The sequence below is a fragment of the Penicillium canescens genome (genome assembly GCF_028828765.1).
Source record: "Penicillium canescens strain IBT 15451 chromosome Unknown utg000002l_segment0_segment0, whole genome shotgun sequence".
Taxonomy (NCBI): Eukaryota; Fungi; Ascomycota; class Eurotiomycetes; order Eurotiales; family Aspergillaceae; genus Penicillium; species Penicillium canescens.
The window spans coordinates 4,306,436-4,328,067 of record NW_026703964.1 but is presented as its reverse complement, the minus strand read 5'-3'; the positions used below and the strand labels follow the sequence as shown (position 1 = coordinate 4,328,067).

Here is a 21,632-nt window from a genome sequence, read left to right as displayed (position 1 = left end):
GATGACAGTCACGGTGTCGACCAGGTTGCTTTGAACTTCCACCGTGTGTTGGAATTTTTGAGTCGCGCTGACATTTCAACCCTGCATTATTTGCAGCTAGAGGCAGCAGTTGGTTCTAATGTGCCCGATGCGAGATTCCCCTGCACGTAAATAGCAGAGATCTCAGTAGAGAATTTGGGGAAGATGGCATTTTGGTCATCAAATACATAGTTGGAGACCCATCTAGCATAGCCAATAGCATCTGACCAGCGGAAGAGCAAGAGACCAAGATGCAGAACATATAAAACACGTTTATGGACTACATGTATACCGCTTATGCGGGTAAAGAAAGGCAAGTTGACGCAAATTATATAAGAATAGGCAAGGGACTGCTTGCCAAACAAAGCCACATCCTAACCTCTTCTCTCTCACTTCTTTTCTTCCTGCAATTCCAGTCGGAAAAGATTGTTGTTTCTACTCCCAAGCTTTTACGCTTTTACTTAGCTTGAACCCCCTTTTCCCCCACTTCACTTTCTTCCAGCTCTCCTCTCTTTTGTCCGAGTATTACTTCTTCACGAATCGGTTGAGGTGCCCCCCTTTTTCTCCCTGGCGCTTAAGCTTCAGCTTCCGGGGTTCCGCGCTCTCGCCCCTCGGTCTTTGCCTCGTGTTGCCCCCCAACGTGACCCTCTGATGAGTCTCGACCCCTGTACCAGCCATGTCGCAAGTTCCGCGACGAGGCAACGATGAGAGTTCATCAACCCCGAGAAACCTGTCCTCCTCCTACCCATCGATGAACAACGGCCTCATCCCTCGGGATTATCTAGCTCGATCGGATCGCCCTGGACCTGCTCCTGGCTCACGACATATAACACCTTCTCCGTTGCATACTAGTTCTTTACCTCAGTCGTATCGCGTCGACGGTGCTTCCTCACAGAGTCCTTTGTCCCCTGGATCCTCCAACCCCTCGCCTTCCCAGAATCGATCGCCAATCGCCCGCGTAGCCAATGCTACATTTCCTGCACCTCCGTCCTCTGGCCATAGCTCGTCGCAATCGCCTATAATGGCAGGCCCTGAATTAGACCAAAAGAGCGGATCACTGGATGAGAATAATGTACCGAAACCCCCAAGTGCGCCAGAGCCCGATCGTTCTGCATCCTCCTCTGTCAGCTCCATGCACTCGATGCCTGGGGATCGCCCTGCCCACCGTGTCATGCCCCGTACCTCATCGATTGACTCTGCGATTTCCTCTCTATCCTCCACCTCCCAGAGGTCTACCTTTGACGTCAACTCTTTGAGCCCAGCCGATATTAATAACCTCATAAATGCCGCTGGTTCGGCCGAGGCTGTCATTGTGCACCTTCTGAAAGAGAAGCACCACGCGGCCTCTCAGAATGCGCAGCTATGGAAACTGGTTGACAAACAAAGGACTCTGATTCTCGGTCTCAACAAGGATTTGGAGCGTGCTTTTCAAGAGAAGGATAAATATAAGAAGAAACTGAAAGATATTCAAGAGGCGCCTCCATTGCCGACCACAAATTCGTTAGCCTCTGCCACCGTGACTGATGAGCAGTCTGCAAAAAGCGACAGGAAAGACACTTCGCGGCAAGCTAACCAGCCTTCTATTGTTCCGCCCTCAGACACAACACGGAAAGATTTTGAAAGCACTACTATTCCGGTATCTGCCACAGACAGCCCATCGCCGATTGATAGCAAAAGCAAATTCCCGCATCCCAGTCGTAAGCCACCACCGGCGCCCTTGAACCTTCAACAAGCTGAAACAAGAAGGGCGCCGTCGGCTTCTGACTCTGATTCCGATTACGGAGATGCCCAGCAAACGAATGGGAGTGTGAATCGCGGAAGGAGAAAGACGAGAGAGCAAGATGACCAGGACCGCGAAGCTGCGCTGCAGAAAGACATAGGCACCTATGGTAATATGGCAACTGAAGCAGGCGCCTCCGGATCCCGGGATACAGCAGTGTCTAGCAGCCCGGAGACAATTCCCAGGGAACTTGCTACAAGATCACCACCGAATGTAGGTGAATCTAGTTCCCTGGGGTCTATTTTGGGCTCGCGAGCCACCCCCGCTTCATCCTTTAATGGACGTTCTGCCGGCTCCATGCCTATGAGCCCTGGATTGCCCTTAAGCCCGAGACCAGAAGATCGACCCATTGGGTCTCCTTTGCCTCGCATGCCACGGGATACGACGAACCCCATGACGGGAGGGTATCAGACCCCAGGGTTACCGCTCTCTCCCCGAATGGCCAATTATCCCTCCAACTTTGCACCAGTCCCCTCAAATGGAAGACCCGGGGGCCCTATGCCTTCGATTGATCCTACGGTCAAAATTGACAGCCCAAGGCCTGCATACTTCCAGGACAACAGAATCTATCAAGGCTTGGTATCAGATGAATACCCCGGCCTACTCTTGCCCCCGAATGCCCTCCCTCTCATTCAAGTCAGAGTATCATCGTCGCGGCTACGACCTTCCCGGAACAGCTATATGGTGTCTCGGCCTTTGGATGAAGAGCCCGTATTCACACTTAGTGTGATTTCCCGTTCAGAGATCTCAGAACTCTGGCGAGTTGAGAAGGTCATTGGGGCTCTGCCTCCTCTGGATCAAAAAATAAGACAGACCTCTTCGTTCGCCGGAAAATTGCCCGATAGAAGCATATTCAATGGTCACTCGCCTGCCAAGGTCGATTCCAGGCGTGCCGCGCTGAATGCATACTTTGACAGTCTCTTGGATACACCGATGGACGAAAAGGCTGCACTGGCTGTTTGCCAGTTTTTGACAAACGATGCCATTGAGCCTCGAGATGACGAGACAAGTCTATTGAAAGGTCTTGGGTCTGCAAAGTCGGACATGCCCCGTGGACCCGACGGAAATCCCCAGAAAGAAGGCTATCTGACGAAGCGAGGTAAAAATTTTGGTGGTTGGAAAGCAAGATATTTTGTGCTTGATGGACCCGAATTGAGATATTTTGAGTCTCCCGGTGGTCCGCATATGGGTACGATTAAACTCCATCATGCGCAGATCGGCAAGCAATCACCGAAATCCAACGATCAGCAACTGTCGAACTCAGCAGATGATGACGACAACCAGTACCGTCATGCGTTCCTAGTCTTGGAACCGAAGAAGAAGGATTCGTCCGCACTTGTCCGACATGTCCTTTGTGCCGAAAGCGACGAAGAGCGCGATGCCTGGGTAAATGCTCTCATGGAATATGTCGAGAGTGCTTCTTCTGAGAGCGAGGGACGTAGTAGCGTGTCCAAGGGTCAAACTCAGTCTCAAGATCACAACCAGGCCCAGGGGAAACAAACATCTATGGCTGACTCTAAGTCTAAGTTATTCAACAATGGAGGCAAGAAATCTGGCAGAGGAGTTGATAGCCCTGATCTAGACCTTGGAAGCTCTGTGCAGGGATTCAGCTTTGATGACGCTGTGCAAGCGGAGCCTCCCACTATCGGTTCCACCCTCGAACAAGCACCTCGATCTCCACGGATTCCGGCAGCTCTGTCGACAGACTTCAAGGACATGACCATGTCCTCTCCTGATCAACCGCTGCAGTCCCCAAGGCTGATATCTGGACCTACAAACGGATCAGTCATTCAGGATGTGGAAGCCTGGGGCAACAAGGCAAAGACATCAACCAAAGAGAAGAAGCGCAGTATATGGGGCTTCCGCACCCGATCTTCTTTTGACCTTGCTGCACAAGCACAGGCTAGCAGCGAAACCTTGGTTGCCAGCAGCAATGTCCAGGCAGAGAGAAACGGTCCTGTTAGACCTGTGTTTGGTATACCCCTAGCAGAGGCTGTGCAAGACTGTGCACCGCCGGGCATTGATGTGGAACTGCCCGCGGTGGTTTATCGCTGTATTGAGTATCTGCATTCCAAGGAAGCAGCCCTGGAGGAGGGAATCTTCCGGTTGAGTGGCTCAAACGTGGTGATCAAAGCTTTGAAGGAACGTTTCAACACTGAAGGTGATGTTGATTTTGTGGCCGGAGACCAGTATTATGACGTCCACGCTGTGGCGTCTCTCTTCAAACAATACCTTCGAGAGCTTCCAACCACGGTGTTGACCCGAGAGCTTCATTTGGACTTCCTTCGCGTTCTTGGTATGCGTCTTTTCTTTTCCTGTTGCCGAAATATTGCTAATTTTGCCAGAACTTGATGATCGTCAAAAGAAGGTAGCAGCCTTCAACTCTCTGGTGCATCGACTGCCGAGGCCCAATCTGGCATTGTTGCGAGCTCTGTCCCAGTTTTTGCTCGAAATTGTCAACAACTCCGATGTCAACAAGATGACTGTCAGAAACGTGGGCATTGTTTTTGCCCCAACTCTCAACATTCCGGCGCCGGTTTTCTCCATGTTCCTGACGGACTATGACAGCATCTTTGGCGACGACAGAAGCTGTGCCAAATCTACCGAGCTGACAGTTGACCACACACTCTCGCCCGATGATATTCGTTCCCCTCGCCATCAAATGTTCTCGGACATTCCTACACCTTCGTATCACCAGACCTCCTTCCGAAACACTGAGACTGCAGACTCCGGACCAAGAACACACTATGACACTGGGTTCATCCCAATGCAACCCAGCTATGACCAACCGGCATCCCGAAATGAACAGTATAACCAGCCTCCAGGGCCCTCGGCCCCCTATTCTTCTTTGAATGGCATGTTGGTGCCAAACTCAGATGACACTCGCTCGGCGAAGACGAAGCGACGCGAGAGTTCGATGCTCTTTATGGACAGTCTGTGAAGTGACGGGAGCACCTAGCCACTTCCTTACAGCTTCCTTGCAGTCTAATTCTACCTGTCTGCAGACTCAGAAGCTGGGTATGAGCTGCAAGACAACTTTCTTTTTCTCTTGATGTCCGTCGCCTTTCTAATTCTCGGCTATTTTTCAGTGGTCCACGCCACTTTTGTCCGGACAAATTACGACTTGCACGCGGAATGATGACTCTACCTTGGCAATTTCAGCCATGTAAGTCGCGAGGGAATGTTTAATGATAATGGTAATCCAGATGTGGTACGCGTCTGGGGTTGATGGCCCATCCATCTTTTTGAGTCAACGTGGACCCGAGCAACATTGACCGTCGTTATACCCCTTTTCTTCGTCTACTTCTCTACTTTATTCTTCCTATTTTGTTCCCAGCGCGTCCCAGCGCCTCTTTGATGTTGTCCATATATTCTCGACTCTTTTTATCTATCTGGCAAATTGGCGGTTTGCGGTCACGCGATGGGAAGCTCGGTGATTTCTTTTTTTCTCATATTCATCTATACAATTTACACGCTTTGTGACACTCATGACGTTATTCAGTATTCTCTAGGCATAATAGGTGACATAAAATCCGCTTCAGAATCGTCTCGTCTGTTCTCCTCTCCAGAGGCCCATGAGTTCGCCGTTTTCCCTTGCCCAGTCTCGGACGCCGTCCACCAGGGCCTTAGCCATTCCCTTGTTCTTGGACTTGCCATCAGAGGGTCCACGGCTGTGACCCAAGCCAGCAGTGTTGACACGCACCCCAGTGACATACTCAGAACCCATGCTGGGCAACACATTTTCTCCGGCGCTTAAACTGACGAAGAGGGCGAACGGAACCAGCCAAACACAGAGTCCAAAATATGATGCAACTTCAGAGAAAGAAGGCATCTCTTCATAATTGACCCCATACGGTTGGCGCCAGTTGTTCGCAGACGGAGGTAAGGGCTTCGAGAAATGGCGGAACCATAGCCAGTGATTGGTTCCGACGAGAAGACAGGAAAGGATGAAGAGAGGATCGGATAGTTTCACTATAGGGAATCGGCGCAAATTGCTGGCGTAGACCAGATGCGAGACAATGCTCAGCATGGATAGTGACACGGGGAACCGGTCAATGATCATGAGAAGCACTTGAATCGCGATGATGCCGTAGATCATTCGAGTCAAGAGCCGGCGGGCAAGAACGGTGTGCTCCTCGACCAGCTCGGATAGATAATAAAGTCCCGAAGCTATGAATGGGAGTCAGTTCTATTCTCGGTCTCATGTCTCGCATCCTTACCTATGGCCAGAGTAAGAAAAGCAAACCCGACCACCGCCCCGAGATATCCCACTAGCGGTAGAATCCACATAGCGAAAAGACAGATTAAAAAGAGCTAAACCCAAGGTGGAGAGAAGTATCGCAGAAGCAAAGAGCTTCAAGAGTCGACGCAATCGGAGAAACGTGGACGTTTTTGCCTCAGGCCCCACTACATCCCAAAAGAATTTATGATTTTCCAAACTCAACTCTCGCAACACCACCACCATGTCGCGCCCTGAGGATATTCTGTATGATCCTGTTTCTAGTCCAAATGCTTTGACTAACTTGTTCCAGTCCTGCCGATCTCTTTTACAATGACAATGAATCGCGAAAGTATACGACGTCTTCGCGAATTCGCAACATTCAGGCCAACATGACGAACCGTGCTCTTGACCTTCTCGACCTCAAGTCACCTTCCTTTATCCTTGATGTCGGATGTGGCTCCGGTCTCTCTGGGGAAATTTTGTCCGAAGTGTCTCCCGAGGAAGGTGGCCCGCACACATGGATTGGCATGGATATCGCACCTAGCATGTTGGATGTGGCCCTCCAACGTGACGTGGAAGGTGATCTGTTTCTTGCCGACATTGGCCAAGGAGTTCCTTTCAGGCCCGGATCATTCGATGCAGCGATCAGCATCAGTGCTATCCAGTGGCTCTGCAATGCAGAAACTAGCGATGTCACCGCCGAAGGTCGCCTTCGCCGCTTCTTCGAAGGTCTTTACGCCAGTCTCCGTCGTGGTGGGCGCGCTGTCTGCCAGTTTTACCCCAAAAATGATACTCAACGGAGTATGATAAGCGGCGCAGCAATCAAAGCTGGCTTTGGTGCGGGTATCCTCGAGGATGACCCGGGGACTAAGAGCAGCAAATTGTATCTGGTTCTGACCGTAGGCGGCGGTGGTCTGCCGGGTGACATTACCGGTGTTGTGAATGGTATGGACGATGTCAGCGTCTTGGATGCCCGACGAAAAGCCATGGAAATCGGAAACGCTAGAGCGCCTCGTAAGGGTGACAAGGCTTGGATTCTGAACAAAAAGGAACAAATGGCGAAGAAGGGCAAGGTTGTCAAGGCCAGTTCGAAATACACTGGCCGGAAACGACGAATCGCCTTCTGATCTGCTTTGACGAACCAGTGTGAGGCTAAAAGTGTTTTCTTACCGAGATCCATGATACAAGCTTGGCCGAGGGTGGCCTATGCGATTTTGATATACCCAATTTAATGCAGAGAAGAAGTTACGATCACAAAAGAAAAAAGGCGTCTATTGCTATAACCGGGGACGTTTCGAGCTAAATTGAAATGAAGATAATACATCAATGAGGACCACACCGGCCGATTCATGGGCTGCAGAATCCACTGCATTTCAGTAATCGGCAGGCAGCATCCTCAATCGTAGCAGTTGGGACAGTGGAACGCGACGGTTCCCAAAATTTACAAAGACGCCTCCATCTTGTCCAGAACAGCACGGGTGAACTCGTGAGTGGTAGCCTGACCACCCATGTCGCGGGTCCGTGTTTGGCTAAAAAAGGAGATTTAATATCAGTACTCAGATCAAATGACAGAGAAGAGATTTGGGACTTACCCTTCGCCAATGACATCGTAAACAGCCTTGGAGATGCGGTTGGCGTGCTCATCCAAGCCGAGGTGGCGCAGAAGCATGGAGCCGGAAAGAATCATGGCGCTCGGGTTAGCCTGGTCCTTGCCCTTGATATCAAGGCCGACGTGACGGCAACCGGGCTCAAAGACAGCGACGTCACGGCCCATGTTGCAACCGGGGACGAGACCAGGTCCACCAACGAGGGCAGCACCAACGTTAGACAAGATACCTCCGTACAGGTTAGGCATGACCATCACGTCAAACTGCTGGGGGCGGGAAACAGCCTGCATAGAGGCGTTGTCCACAATCATGTCGTTCACCTCCAGGGTGGGGTAGTTCTCGGCGACCTTGTGGAATGTGCTGCGGAAGAGACCGTCGGCCAGCTTCATGATGTTAGCCTTGTGGATACAGGTAACCTTCTTGCGGTTGTTGGCAAGAGCGAAGCTGAAAGCGAACTTGGCGATGCGCTCGGACTTGGCACGGGTGATGATCTTCAGGGACTCGACGACACCCTGAACGGACTGGTGCTCGAGCCCGGAGTACTCTCCTTCGGTGTTCTCACGAATGATGCAGAGGTCGACATCCTTGTGGCGAGTCTGGTAACCGGGGATGTTCTTGATCAAAGAGATGGAGGCGTAGATGTCCAGCTCCTGACGGAGGGCGACGTTGAAGGACTGGTGGCCCGATCGCTCGACGGGAGTGTGAAGGATTCCCTTCAGGCCGAGCTTGTTGCGCTTGAGAGATGCGAGGGACTCCTTGAAGAGCTCCTCAGAGTGCTTGTTGCCGGTGTCGACACCGCTAACATCGACCTGCTCCCACTCGATGGGCACGTTATCGGCCTTGAAGATGGTCTTGACCGATTCAGCGACCTCGGCACCAATTCCGTCACCTAAATCTTGTCAGCTCACCACGAAAACACACGCGCATGATAGGGTAGGGACGTACCGGGAATGAGAGTCACGGTGTACTTGCCGCCATACTTGGTGGGCTTGAAAATGTCCGACTGAACACTGGCGAAGGCTAGGCGCAAATGTTAGTGGCAAGTAGGAAGGTAACGATCAAAGCAATTGCATACATCTGGCGGGAATGGAGCGAGCCAGAGAGGGGGCTGCGGAGGCGCGAAGCAGGGTCTAGCTGGGGGGTTAGCCAAAAGCCGGGCGGAAAGGGAGAAAGAATAAAAGAGCAAAAAAGAAACATACCCGAGCAGGTTGAGCCGTTCTGGAGAACATTTTCAAGGAATTGGCAGTTCAAAGAGATGTGGAGAGAATCAGAAGGGGGAAGGGAAGGATCAGACAGGGAAAACGGGAAAAAAAGACTCCGGATGGGCTCGGCATCGCGCGACTCTGGTTAGCGCCGGCCCGATCTTATCTTCCTAAACAATGAATGCCTCCTATTGACGACGTCTACAGCCATCCGGCTGTCTTCTTTTCCTTATTCATATACTATTTGGGCCTGGGAGCTTCGGGTCTGGCAGGTTTGTAGACTTGAACAAAAAGAATGGACTCTATTCACTAACGAGTTCGCTAGGTTACAGCATGAGCAAAGCATCGAACCGATGGCTGACCTGAGAAATGTTCATGCCATGGCAAATTGAGTCTATTGGTCTGGTGCTGCTCGAGGCGACGGTCAATAACGCTTTTCAAAGCCACGCCTCTATTCAGCGCTTGGTTGATTGAGACTCTCAATAAACATACTCTAGATCAACGGCAACTCTAGCCTTTTGAGCCAGTGAGTTTGTCTGGACTCTTGAATATAAAAGGCCTTGATTTGCTCAAGTATTTCATTTTGAAACCAGACATTCTTCACAAAGCCTTCTGTGTCTCCCTTTCGTCTCTCGCTCATCAATCCAATCCAATTGCCTCCCAGTTTCATCCAATCACCAAGATGAAGCTCCTCTCCGTTGCTATTGCCATGCTGGCTGCTTCCACTGTCCAAGCGCAAACTCTTCCCAAGTGGTGTGGTCACCCCGGTCAGGGCTGCTATATGATGAAGCGCGCCGCCGATGCTTCCTTCGAGGTCAAGCGCCACGCTGATGCTCTTGCCGATGCGATGGCTGGCTCCCGTCCCCTTGTCCTTCAGAAGTGGTGTGGACACCCCGGACAGGGCTGCTTCAAGGCCAAGCGTGCCGCCGAGGCCGCTGATGCGGTCAAGCGCTCCGCCGATGCTCTCGCCGACGCTATGGCTGCTCTCGATGAGGAGGAATAAAGGTACATATAAGCCTTCTTCTTTTCTGTTCTACATACTAATGTTTCAAAGGTTCAATCAACCTCAACGTCGTGGACTTTGGGCATATCCACAGTACTCTCGATCTCCAAATGTTACTCGCAACGACGTTTCTACCAAGTACCAAGGCACCGACGCCAGGGCTGGCATGTTGGCCTGGATTTTCATGGCGGGACACTCCTTTACTTGACTGGCCATACATTTTCTTTACTTTTTTTTCTGTTTTGAGACGGCAATTGATTATTGGGAGTTGATGAATCCATAGCATCTAACGAAGAAAAATGGAAGAATTCACATCCTCTCATGGACATTTCTAGGTAGAGGTAATCTTAAAGACATCCACGTGGAATCCTACCCATCGAAGCGGTGGGCTTCTGCTGCCCTGCCACGCAGTCTCTTTCAACCCATCATTTTTCTAAAGAGTGAGGTCGAAGAGCCGTGTTATGCGTGGCCCCGGATATCTTGTTCAAAGTATATTCAAGAGTTCTCAAACAGCCTAAGTATAACCAGAGTAACGCCTCATTTGTTCGAATGCCCCGTAATGGGATTCCATTGGACCAGCATTCGTCAACTCCCACCATTGCTGGCCTTGATACACAGGGTCCTTTGAACCAGTGTATGGCTCTCCCGTGGTGGGCTCTTTTGGGAGGTCATCTGAGAGAGCATTCGAGAGGTTACTCGGAAGAGAGTGAGCGACTCCAGTGGCAATGGTCTCATAGCCAGATATCATGTAGGGTTCCGCGTCAGGGTTGCCATCTTGACTGTCATCCATGACATAATCATGCATCGCGTGATCTTGGGTATTCTGTGAGAGCTGTGAATAGAGTTGCCATGTTTGGATTAATCGCTCTCTCTGCTCCGTGTCGGCGTTGTCGAAGAGGTTCAATTGACTGGGTGTCATAGTGCTTGGATCAAGACCATAATGCCTCAGAACATCAATGCTGGCCTGAATAGGAACGTTCGGGGTGACTTTGTGGGCTGAGTGATGATAGTGCTGGGTAATGGAGTAAGAGATTGGTGGCGCTAGAGATGGCGATGTGAGTTCATCTTTATTCGGGTCGTGCAGTTGTGCCATAGTCATTTGTCTATCAAACAAATCTGCGAGATCGTCTTGCATTTTCTGATCGCTTTCGGATGCAGACAGACCACACTGTTTATGTTCTTAGTTGGCATATTTGGAAAGAGAAGAACTAGAAGGCGCAAGCTACCTGTTTACAGTGGGGGTTCTCAATGAAGGCTGCGAGAGAATTGGATATATCAGACGTATGCCCGCAGTGCGGGCACTGATGTAGTATGGAGGAAGACATGGAGACGGGCTCAAATGCAGTACAACGTTATATAGTTAGTTATGACTGAGAAGACAAGAGGAAAGATATTTGGAGAGTGGAATATCAGAGGGGCAAATATGCCCAAACGGTCAAGGATTGGGCTGCAGTTCGGGCCACTATGGTCATTTTCATACAGTAAAATCTGGTTATAATGTGCCCGGTCATAATGTAGAAAATTCCCTCGTACTTTGGTTAATCTCCTTGGTCCTATATTGAATTTGCAAGGAGAGATTGGCAATCTTTTGGATGTCCTTGAATTAGTCCAAAGATTCAAGACAGATGACATACCCAAATAACGTGATACTTGCTACTTGAGTAGCTATAGGCCAAAAGTTAGTACTCCGTACATAAAGCAGGTTCAAATTCATGTTACTTGGAAAAGAAGTGCGCAAGTGTAATGCGCATCCAAGAGATTCCAAAGTCATGTGACGAGGAGCTGGTAGGCAACCCTGTGACGCGACAGCGTCACTGCTCAGGAACTGTTATCATCACCCCCGGGCTCCCAACCTCACTTTGTCTTTTTCTTTCCCTCTGGATCATCACGGCTGTCGATTTTCCGTGATTCAGACTTTACTATCCTAATTTCCCCCATTCGTGGTGACGTCCTCGAAGCACACCGAATCGCAGTCTCACCAAAACCATGGTCAGTGAACTTCATAGTATCCCCGGTGTGCTATCTTTCCATGAAGCTAACAGAGCTACTCCTTAGACGTCAATTGGCACAGGTTACGATCTCTCCAACTCGGTGTTCTCGCCAGACGGCCGGAATTTCCAGGTAACTCGGATCCTACCTAGCTCCGAAATGAGCTACAAACACGCCTTTCCGATACTTACCATGCTTTATAGGTCGAGTATGCTGTCAAGGCAGTTGAGAATGGAGGTACCGCCGTTGGCATCAGATGCAAGGATGGTGTGGTGCTGGCAGTGGAGAAGATCATCACGAGCAAGCTTCTAAAACCAGGGGCGAACAAGAGAATCGCGACAGTGGATCGTCATGTCGGCATTGTGAGAGATCCCGATACTCCTTGGCTCTTTAAGCATATTTGCGTCGAAGCCGTCGAAGTTGATAGGCTGTTACTGACTACCGCTTTCTACAGGTTTCTGCTGGACTAGTTCCAGATGGCCGTCACTTCGTTTCCAGAGCTCGAGATGAGGCTTCCTCGTGGAGGGGTGTATACAAGGGCCCCATTCCGACCTCAGCGCTTGCCAACCGCCTGGGAGGATACGTGCAGGCGTACACGCTTTACTCCAGCGTACGGCCGTTTGGTGTAACCGCGATTGTTGGTGGCTGGGATACCGAGGCAGAACTGGCCGTTGATGGACAAGTTGGCAGCGGGCCCCAGTCGGGCTCTGGTGGAAAGGTCCCAGGTGCCAAGGCAGGAGGGCCTGGCCTCTACATGATCGAGCCTAGTGGACTGTATTGGGTACGTCAAACCTCGCATGCGTGATCAACAAAATACTAAGGGAAAATTCCAGGGTTACTACGGTGCTGCTACCGGCAAAGGACGACAGGCCGCCAAAGCGGAGCTGGAGAAACTAGACCTAACCTCGGGCAATCTGTCTCTGGCAGACGGCGTGAAGGAAGCTGCCCGCATCATCTACGTTGCCCACGAAGACAGCAAGGATAAGGAATTCGAGCTGGAGATGACATGGATCAGCTCGGTTGATGGGCCAACCAAGGGCCGCCATGAGGAAGTGCCCAAGGAGCTCCTTGAGGAAGCAGAGAAAGCTGCACGGCGGGCCCTGGAAGGGGATGACGAGGAGGAGGAAGACAAGGGTCAGGGTGAACAGATGGAAGAGTGAACCGTGTCATAATTTATGCTGCCAAAGAATTATGTATCTGTGAAGCTGTTCCTTTTTTGCTGCACATGAAAACAATCTGCCATATCAAATAAAGTCCCGGTAGGATACATGCCACAGCACGTATGCTTGAGGTTCATTGCCATGCGATATTTCTGAGAAATTTAGAAAATCTTGCCTTCAGCCCATTCCCTCCTCTTCAGGCCCAGCTCAACAGCAGCGCTGCCCCAATCCTCACCGTGGTTGTGCATGCCACTCTTACCGAGACCAGCCCGCTCCAAACCCTGCTCCTCGGTCAGCACCGTCAGCAATCCAAAGATGACCGGGACACCCGAATCAAGCTGGACACGCATCAGCCCGTGGCTGACGGCGTCTGCGATGTATTCGAAGTGCATCGTAGCACCTTTGATGAGGACTCCAATGGCAATAATCGCATCGAATGGCTTCTTCGGGGTTGCAGATGTCGCAGACCCAGACGGTTCGGTGGTGGGAGATGACAACAAATCGGTGGCACTGATCCCCTCGCCGGAGGAGTTGGCTTGAAGCTGGGAAGCAGCATAGATCCTATGAACGAGGCATTAGAAATATGATAACCATTGGAGCTGCAAAAGCGTGCGAGACTCACCGTTGCACTCCCAGAGGCAACTCATAGCTGCCAGGAACTGTCTGGACGGTGATATTATCCTCGGTCACACCAGCCGCCAGCAAGGTTTTCTTTGCCCCCGAGACGAGTGACTCGATGATCGCAGTGTTCCACCTCGCATGGATGATAGCCACACGAAGTCCAGAGCCTAGAGTCAACCGATGATCAGCAGGGTGGCCTTAATGGTGGGGTTGGTGCCTCTCTCACCGTCGTGGGTCTGGGCAGCGCCGGGACCTTTAATGGAAGACATCTTGTAGTGATTGAAGGGTTGGCTTGGTCTAAAATAATAGATTGTTGAATGTAAGAGAATTGAGCAGGGATGTGGTGAATCAAGAGAGCTCGAGGGACGAAAACATCGGTCCCGCATTTGGCGGGGGCGGAATGGTCATCACGGAATGCGGCAATTTACCTAGCGCGGGAGTATATATACATGTCGTACGGATATATGGAGTTTACAGACTTGAGTAAGACTGAAAAAAAAAACGAAACGGAATTCCATTCTCCCGAAGCTAAAACACCTAAAAATAAAAAGATGACCGGATCATGATAATCGTCTAACCTCGCCAATAGCAAAATGTTTACTCGACTGTGACCGACTTGGCCAGGTTACGAGGGAAATCGACATTCAGACCCTCGCCAACAGCAAGCCAATAGGAGATCAGCTGCAATGGGATGACATTCAGCAGGCCCTGGAGACAGTCCACAGTCTTGGGCACATCGATCTTCTCGGTCTGCGCAGCCGAGAACTCGGGGTCGTCGTGGTTGCAAATCACAATGGGGCGACCACCACGAGCAATGACCTGCTGATAAGCGTTCAGGGACTTGGTGAAGAGGTTGTCACGAGTGAGAATCATAATGATGGGAAGGTTCTCATCCACAAGAGCCAGGACACCGTGCTTCAATTCACCCGACATGACGGCCTCACAGTGGAGGTATGAGATCTCCTTAATTTTGAGGGCACCTGAAATCATTTGTTAGCAAAAATCAGACAAGCATCAAGGGGGCGGGACACTGACCTTCAAGGGCGGTAGGGAACTGAGCACCACGGCCCAACAGGAGCAAACTCTTCTGGTTCTTGAATTGGTTGGCGCACATGTCCTTGATGGTATCGTTCAACTTCAAGATCTCCTTGAACTGCTCAGAGACCTTTCCAAGGCCCTCCATAATCTCCTCACGTCTCTTTTGCTTAGAAGCACGGTCTTCACTCAATGACAAAGCAAACATGACCATGGCCACAAACTGAGAAGTGTAGGCTTTGGTAGATGCCACACCAATCTCAGGGCCAGCGTTGATGTGCACACCGCAGTGAGTAAGGAGGGAAATGGAAGAACCGACAACGTTGACAACACCAACAGTCAGAGCGCCACGCTCCAGGCAGTAGCGAAGAGCCATCAGCGAGTCGGCCGTCTCTCCTGACTGGGAGACAAACACACAGGTATCGTCACGGAAAACTGGGGCCTGGCGATCGAGGAAATCGGAGGCGAGTTCGACTGCGATAGGGATCTCTGTGAGCTCCTCAAAGATACCACGCACCGCCATGCACGAGTGGTAGCTGGTACCGCAAGCGATGAAGATGATGCGGCGGCAGCGACGGATGGTGGAGATGTATTGGCGGAGACCACCCAGGGTGACCTTCTTGTTGGCCACGTCCAGACGACCTCTCATGGTGTTGACAACGGACTCAGGCTGCTCGAAAATCTCCTTCTGCATGAAGTGGTCGAACTTGCCCTTCATGATCTCCTGGAGCTCGAGCTCGATGGTCTGGATGGCACGAACGTTGGAGGTGCCATCATCCTTGGTCAGACGGTGAATGTTGAGCTGACCCTCATGGATGTGGGCAATGTCATCATCCTCGAGGTAGAGCACCTTCTTGGTGTGCTCCACAATGGCAGATGGGTCAGACGACAAGAAGAACTCTGCCGGTTGGGGGATGCCGTCGTCCGACAAGAAAGCTCGCGACTGAGAGCGGTGCAGGAGTGACTTGTCGGGAGGGGCAAGGAGGCTCGTGGCGGACTTCTTAGCAGCCACATTCTGGGAGGCCTGCTCCGCGGAAAGGGCACCATCTTCCGAAAACTCAACATCAACGAAATCAACCTTCATCTTCTTGGATGTCTTCACACCGATCACCAGGGGTGAACCCTTGCGGGCTGCAATGACCTCGTGGGGGTAGTGCACCGACTTGAGCAGCAGACCAAAGGCACCTTCAAGTTCCTTGATGACGGCCTTGGCCAAGACTGTGAATTCAATGTCGGGATGTTGGTCATAGAGGTACTTTGCAAGCTTGGCAATGCACTCAGTATCGGTCTCGGTCTCGAAGCGGAAACCCTTGCTCTCAAGCAAGGCCTTCAATTCCTTATAGTTGGTGATGATACCGTTGTGGACGACGGAGAACTCCCAAGTAGGATCGGACCTATTCCACAAGGAGCAATTAGCGTCATTTCGAGGATATAATGATGTTCACGTTGCAACGCTTACCGGTGGGGGTGGCAGTTTTGACGAGAGGGGGTTCCGTGAGTGGCCCAACGGGTGTGAGAGATACCAGCATGAGACTCGAAGGTCTTGGTCATGTCGTATTCGCTCTGCTCGATGAGTTCCTTCAACTTGGCAACCTTGCCAACTTCCTTGAAGGCACAGACTTCATTCTTCTTGTTGCCATCCACAGCCATACCGGCCGAGTCATAGCCACGGTACTCCAATCGTGAGAGACCTGCAATCGATGATGAGTGGGGTGGATAGAGAAATAGAAGGATCAACACTTACCATTAAGCAGGGTATCAATGATGAACTTGCGGTCCTTCTCCACGAGGTAGTTGATGTAGCCAAAGATTCCACTAACAAACAGTGAGTGAACAGATTGTACAGGACGAGAATAACAACATACCACATGATGAAGAGAATGAATTAAGAAGAGGAGGAGGAGGGGAGGGATGAAAGTAGAGAGAAGCAAGGAAGGTAGGTTTCGTATTTATAGAGGGGGAAAATAGGAAGGGGAGGGGCGATTATTATTAGCTCTTTCAAGCTAAGCGGAGTGCTCGGACCAACGTTTCTAGGGGAATCCGATGTCTCACTTGGCAAAACATACCCACATTTATATAAATATATATAAAAATATAATATAAAATACTGTAAATATATTTATATATATGTTAATATGTTAACGTGTCATCTCTATTGATCTGGCCTTGTTTCGGATTGGCCTGACCAGGAATCTATATCATTGGGCATCCTCTGGTTGGATTCTGGCTCTTCTTAACTCTCACGCTAATTGCCACAGAGGCGAAGTCCAAGTAAGAAAATGTGAGCTTGTTTGTTTTTGGCCTAGGGATCTAAAATTATATACGGCACATTCCTTGGGTCGGGAACCTTGGAAGGGTTCGGTAGTCGTTCCACGCTGCAGTTGCTATTTTTGCCGACACTCAGGGGAACATAGTCTATTTATTGGTGAACTCCACCGTCTGCAGCCTTGGAGCCTTGGAGCCTGGCAGCCTTGCAGCCTGAGGCCAGAATCCTTGTACTGGACATGTCCCTCTAATTCCAATACCTATATACGGAATATTCTGCCCATCTTAAATAGCGGAGATCTGGCTAGATTCATTATTCCTTGTATATCTGTCTGATCATATATTACGGGAGTACTTCTGTGGTACTTGTCCAACAGGCGTCGATACGGTGGTTTATCAGGTCACGGTGAGGTCACTCTCGTATAGGTAAAAAAACCGCAGAAGCACGGAACTTCAATCTGGTGTCTATGGTATCTCTGGCATCTTTCGCTATTGGGCTTCTACACGAAGCTCCAAATCCTTCAAATCTTGCAATCTCTCGCCTCTGGCTATCCCTTGGTGAAGTTGCTCTCAAGTCCCGCCGTCCCCACCATTCCACTTTCTTCCGCTCGATCGCGTCTTAGCCTCCTGCAAACTCTTGAATCGCGTCAGGCTCTCCGCAAACCTCAACTTGCGATTGCAGTTTAGGGTTTCCAATCTCTCCATCCTTTCTCTTCTCGCCATTTTGCTCTCTAGCTTGTTTTCACTTCTTCTAAACGTTTTGTTTGCACCCCAGTTCATCTCTGAACTCTACTCCTTTATAATCCCTTCCTCCCAATTTTCTGCTGCGCCGGGACTTTCTCGGTCGCATGTATTCGCACTAGCCAGTACACCACTGTCGAGGATGCTGCCTTTTGACTGCGCCACGGTTTCTGGCGTATAGCCAACCTCTCATCATGTCACGCGCCTCCGCCGGCTTTGCAGACTTCTTCCCAACCGCCCCGTCGGTTCTTCAACAGAAGCGCTTCAAAACTTCGCAGGAACGACGAATCAAACATGTCGAGGGCGAAGAGGTTTCCGAAGAGATCCCCGGTTGTCTGGGGGCCGCGGGCTCAAGCGCATCTGCGACCGTCGAGACCTCGGAAGATAAGAGGGGAGCTCGCAATCCTTCATCCCTCAACGGAGTTGGATTGATCATTTCCGCTAATGCGAATGGGTCGGATGGGGCTGAGCTACCTGCGGCGCCTATGACGAATTCGCTCCCATCACAAATCGACACCTTGACGCCGCTCACCAACACCGAGTCATCACCTCCCTGCAAAGTAACTAGTCCATCGCAGTCCAAGGTGGCAGATAAAACTTTCACAGGCACTTCTTCACGGCCAAATCCTGAATACTTCAAACCTTCCATCACTCCCATCCACACTCCTCCCACCCCCAAGTCACAGACACGGCATGAACATCGCGTGCGAGGCTGCAAGGCCGTGTACGATCCCGATCTGGATAAGCGAACGTCCTCCAAAGAGAAACGCAAAAAGGCCGAATACGTCGATATCGTCTACGCGCCAGGTGATTGTCCTCCGGACCCGCGCCTCACAATCGCCAACTATACCCGTGGATCCAGCTGCAAGCAAAAGACAAAGTACCGCCCTGCGCCTTACACTTTAAAACCATGGTCACACGATGCGGCGAGCATAGGCCCAGGGCCACCGGTCCAGGTGGTGGCCACCGGATTCGACCCTTTGACCCCAATTGCTCCGATCAGTGCGCTTTTCTCGAGCTTTGGAGACGTTGCTGAGATCAAAAATCGCACAGATCCGATCACTGGCCGGTTTCTCGGGATCTGCTCCATCAAGTACAAGGATAGCGCCTCATCCCGGGGAGGTGGCCCCGTTTCAGCATCCAACGCCGCAAGGCGTGCATATCTCGAATGCAAAAAGGAACAACGAATTGGAACACGCAGGATCAGGGTTGAACTGGATCGTGATGGCAAAATCTCGGACAGGATGGCCGCCAAGGCGGTCGAATCTCAAAGATCGGCCTCTAAAAGTAACAGTCAGGCTGCCGGCGAACCGAGACAGGATACTCAGATGAAGAAAAGCGAGCCGCCACCCACCGCACCCAAGGGCCCTTCAGGCCGGTCCTCGATGCGCCCCGGGGTCGTCATTCCAGAAGGACCCAGGGCCGGTGTTCGATCCCCCGTCGTACAGTCCCTAGTAGAGGAGACTGCCATATTGAGTCAGATCAAGCGCGATCCATATATCTTCATTGCCCACTGCTATGTCCCAGTTCTCAGCACAACGGTTCCGCACTTGAGAAAGAGGCTCAGACTCTTTGGCTACAAGCACATTCGTTGTGACAAAACCGGTTATTATATTATCTTTGAGAACTCACGGCGGGGTGAAGAGGAAACGGAGCGATGCCACCGACAGTGTCACATGCAGCCCTTGTTTACATATATCATGAACATGGAGAGCCAACCTTACGGGAATCCTAACTACGAGCGAAGTCCGAGCCCCGAACGTCTGCGAGCTGATCGGCGAGACAAGGCGGAAAAAGAAAGGGCAAGGAAAGAAGCCGATTTGGATATCGAGGAAGAGAAAAAGCAGCGAGCAATCTTCTTGGACCCATGTCGGGAAGTGCTGTCTATCATTATCCGCGATCTAAGGGACAAGCTTCTCGAGGACGTCAAGTCACGCATAGCCGCCCCGGCTCTATATGACTATCTGGAACCGAGCAGGCATGCGCCTAAAAGGGAGAAGCTGGGTATTCCGGAACCCGAAGGTACCAAACGGTCCGTTTTCCGGATTGACAGTGCTATTGGCACCCCTGACTCTCGACCTGAACTTTCTGGTGGACGAGACCCTCTCCGGTCATCATCAGGTCTTAATGTTCTTGCTCTTCCTCGGATTCGGAAAGCTCATGGTCTTGACCGTGTCGGTGCTGCCTTCTTGGACGAACGACGAAGACAACCATTAAGAAAGAAAGAAGTCCGACCCTTGTATCATCGCTTACAGCAATTACATGATGATGAGGACTCGGATGACGATCAGCGCACTCCTGTTGCTAGGGATGTTGATGAACGAGACAGTCGACCACCTAGCCGCGCAAGCTGTGCATCATCGGAGTTTGAACAAGACAACGATTACCAGTCGGACGATTTGAGATCATTGCAAGGAAGCGAAGACCACGTCGCACCAGCTGCCAAAAATGATCTTGAGAGTCTCCCCAATGATCTGGATGACTTGTCCCCTCGGTCTCGCAAGAGAAAACGGTTGACTGGGGAAAACGACGCACGCAAGAGGCAGCGACAGGATGATGAGCTATTCGGAATTGACTCAGATAAACATGGGTACAAACATACGGACATCGATCCGGAGACATCGGCCACTGTTGGTGACGATCTCACGGCGGTTGACGGCAAAATCATCGCCAATGAACCCAAAGATCAAATCATCGAACACATTCCGAGCAAGGACTTCGAGCGCGATGACCTGTCTGTCAGCGAAGCATACAAATTGGAATCTATCAACAAACCAAAGACAGAGATTGAATGGGGCGTGTCTAGGGATGAGCCCCGTGCAACAGTTGAAGATGATGAAAATATCGTTCTCGATTTGGATGGCTGGCAGCATCTGGTGAAGGACGATGAAGATTTGCGGTTCCTGCGGGAGATTCTACTGGATCAATCGGAATCTAGTATTGGAAACCTCGCCGCGTGGGGTTGGAAACAAAAGGAGATCAAGACCCTCAACGGCCTGGAACCCGGGACTACACAAGATGCCATTAGTATTTCTGGCTATTACGTTCCAAACCTTTCCGGGGCTGCTCGGACAGAAGGGCGAAAGAGGATTCTTGAGGCAGAAAAGTCCAAATACCTGCCTCACCGTATCAAAGTCCAAAAGGCTCGAGAAGAGCGCGAAGCCAACGCCAAAGCAGATCCCCAGGCAGCAGCAGCAGAAGCTGCCAGAATCGCTGCCGCCAAAACCATATCCAAATCGACGTCACGGTCGACACGAGTCAATAATCGTCGACTCATTGCAGACATCAATGCGCAAAAGCAAGCTCTTCCCACTTCAAGTGGCGAAGGAGATGTTCTTCGTTTCAACCAGCTCAAAAAACGCAAGAAGCCCGTCCGTTTCGCTCGCTCTGCGATTCACAATTGGGGCTTGTATGCCGAAGAGAATATCACTGCTAACGACATGATCATCGAGTACGTCGGCGAAAAAGTACGTCAACAAGTCGCCGATATGAGAGAAAGGCGATACTTGAAAAGTGGTATTGGCAGCAGCTACCTCTTCCGTATTGATGAGAACACCGTGATTGATGCCACCAAGAGAGGAGGAATTGCACGTTTCATCAACCACAGCTGTACACCAAACTGCACTGCGAAAATCATCAAAGTAGACGGCAGTAAACGAATTGTGATATATGCGCTCAGGGACATCGAAAGAGGTCAGTTGAACAACTAAAAGCGAGCAGGTGCAATTGCTGATATACAACAGATGAGGAGCTCACCTACGATTACAAATTCGAAAGAGAATGGGACAGCGATGACCGCATTCCCTGTCTCTGTGGTTCAACAGGCTGCAAGGGATTCTTGAACTAGGCACTCTGTCACCATCTAGCAAAGTCTTTGGGGTTCTTGAACCCTATCTACCGGGTGGCGTTGAAATGGACTGGCGTTTTTTTTAAAAAAAGGTGGGGAGCATTGAGGTCTGCATCAATGGGCAATCGTGATTTCATGAGCT

At 50.9% G+C, this 21,632-nt stretch overlaps 10 protein-coding genes across 10 annotated transcripts; 5 read left to right on the top strand and 5 right to left on the bottom strand.

The window, feature by feature from the left end:
- Positions 1 to 694: 694 nt before the first annotated feature.
- N7446_002853 (GTPase-activating protein BEM3) lies at positions 695 to 4,739 on the top strand (the record flags this gene model as incomplete). The annotated part of the gene is made up of 2 exons (XM_058511602.1): positions 695 to 4,094; positions 4,144 to 4,739. 2 exons carry the CDS (start codon positions 695 to 697, stop codon positions 4,737 to 4,739), a joined length of 3,996 nt encoding a protein of 1,331 aa, XP_058377138.1.
- A 597-nt stretch (positions 4,740 to 5,336) lies between these two features.
- N7446_002852 (uncharacterized protein) lies at positions 5,337 to 6,088 on the bottom strand (the record flags this gene model as incomplete). Its single annotated transcript, XM_058511601.1, has 2 exons — positions 5,337 to 5,968; positions 6,019 to 6,088. 2 exons carry the CDS (start codon positions 6,086 to 6,088, stop codon positions 5,337 to 5,339), a joined length of 702 nt encoding a protein of 233 aa, XP_058377137.1.
- A 173-nt stretch (positions 6,089 to 6,261) lies between these two features.
- N7446_002851 (18S rRNA methyltransferase BUD23) lies at positions 6,262 to 7,147 on the top strand (the record flags this gene model as incomplete). Its single annotated transcript, XM_058511600.1, has 2 exons — positions 6,262 to 6,284; positions 6,331 to 7,147. The coding sequence occupies 2 exons, from the start codon at positions 6,262 to 6,264 to the stop codon at positions 7,145 to 7,147; spliced, it is 840 nt and encodes a 279-aa protein (XP_058377136.1).
- A 314-nt stretch (positions 7,148 to 7,461) lies between these two features.
- N7446_002850 (isocitrate dehydrogenase (NAD(+)) IDH1) lies at positions 7,462 to 8,856 on the bottom strand (the record flags this gene model as incomplete). The annotated part of the gene is made up of 5 exons (XM_058511599.1): positions 7,462 to 7,549; positions 7,613 to 8,516; positions 8,573 to 8,647; positions 8,703 to 8,757; positions 8,827 to 8,856. 5 exons carry the CDS (start codon positions 8,854 to 8,856, stop codon positions 7,462 to 7,464), a joined length of 1,152 nt encoding a protein of 383 aa, XP_058377135.1.
- Positions 8,857 to 9,341: 485 nt separating this feature from the next.
- Positions 9,342 to 10,067, top strand: N7446_002849 (mating alpha-pheromone PpgA). The gene is made up of 2 exons (XM_058511598.1): positions 9,342 to 9,832; positions 9,884 to 10,067. The coding sequence occupies exon 1, from the start codon at positions 9,512 to 9,514 to the stop codon at positions 9,830 to 9,832; it is 321 nt and encodes a 106-aa protein (XP_058377134.1). The 5' UTR covers positions 9,342 to 9,511; the 3' UTR covers positions 9,884 to 10,067.
- A 75-nt stretch (positions 10,068 to 10,142) lies between these two features.
- On the bottom strand, positions 10,143 to 11,229 carry N7446_002848 (uncharacterized protein). The gene is made up of 2 exons (XM_058511597.1): positions 11,059 to 11,229; positions 10,143 to 11,000 (listed from the first exon to the last, which is right to left on the bottom strand). Exons 1-2 carry the CDS (start codon positions 11,155 to 11,157, stop codon positions 10,347 to 10,349), a joined length of 753 nt encoding a protein of 250 aa, XP_058377133.1. The 5' UTR covers positions 11,158 to 11,229; the 3' UTR covers positions 10,143 to 10,346.
- Positions 11,230 to 11,818: 589 nt separating this feature from the next.
- N7446_002847 (proteasome core particle subunit alpha 7) lies at positions 11,819 to 12,981 on the top strand (the record flags this gene model as incomplete). Its single annotated transcript, XM_058511596.1, has 5 exons — positions 11,819 to 11,821; positions 11,888 to 11,953; positions 12,025 to 12,183; positions 12,276 to 12,602; positions 12,655 to 12,981. The coding sequence occupies 5 exons, from the start codon at positions 11,819 to 11,821 to the stop codon at positions 12,979 to 12,981; spliced, it is 882 nt and encodes a 293-aa protein (XP_058377132.1).
- A 161-nt stretch (positions 12,982 to 13,142) lies between these two features.
- On the bottom strand, positions 13,143 to 13,871 carry N7446_002846 (lumazine synthase RIB4; the record flags this gene model as incomplete). The annotated part of the gene is made up of 3 exons (XM_058511595.1): positions 13,143 to 13,542; positions 13,604 to 13,769; positions 13,829 to 13,871. 3 exons carry the CDS (start codon positions 13,869 to 13,871, stop codon positions 13,143 to 13,145), a joined length of 609 nt encoding a protein of 202 aa, XP_058377131.1.
- A 328-nt stretch (positions 13,872 to 14,199) lies between these two features.
- On the bottom strand, positions 14,200 to 16,507 carry gfa1 (glutamine--fructose-6-phosphate transaminase (isomerizing) GFA1; the record flags this gene model as incomplete). The annotated part of the gene is made up of 5 exons (XM_058511594.1): positions 14,200 to 14,582; positions 14,638 to 16,031; positions 16,097 to 16,328; positions 16,382 to 16,452; positions 16,503 to 16,507. 5 exons carry the CDS (start codon positions 16,505 to 16,507, stop codon positions 14,200 to 14,202), a joined length of 2,085 nt encoding a protein of 694 aa, XP_058377130.1.
- Positions 16,508 to 17,837: 1,330 nt separating this feature from the next.
- set1 (histone methyltransferase SET1) lies at positions 17,838 to 21,490 on the top strand (the record flags this gene model as incomplete). Its single annotated transcript, XM_058511593.1, has 2 exons — positions 17,838 to 21,336; positions 21,387 to 21,490. 2 exons carry the CDS (start codon positions 17,838 to 17,840, stop codon positions 21,488 to 21,490), a joined length of 3,603 nt encoding a protein of 1,200 aa, XP_058377129.1.
- Between the last annotated feature and the right edge of the window lie 142 nt (positions 21,491 to 21,632).

Bases quoted from the DNA above. Each gene is read 5' to 3' on its own strand.
- N7446_002849 (XM_058511598.1), top strand. From the start codon at position 9,512: ATGAAGCTCCTCTCCGTTGCTATTGCCATGCTGGCTGCTTCCACTGTC.
- N7446_002848 (XM_058511597.1), bottom strand. From the start codon at position 11,157: ATGTCTTCCTCCATACTACATCAGTGCCCGCACTGCGGGCATACGTCT. The intron at 11,001-11,058 runs GTAGCTTGCGCC...GAACATAAACAG, and splicing joins AGAACCCCCACTGTAAACAG to TGTGGTCTGTCTGCATCCGA.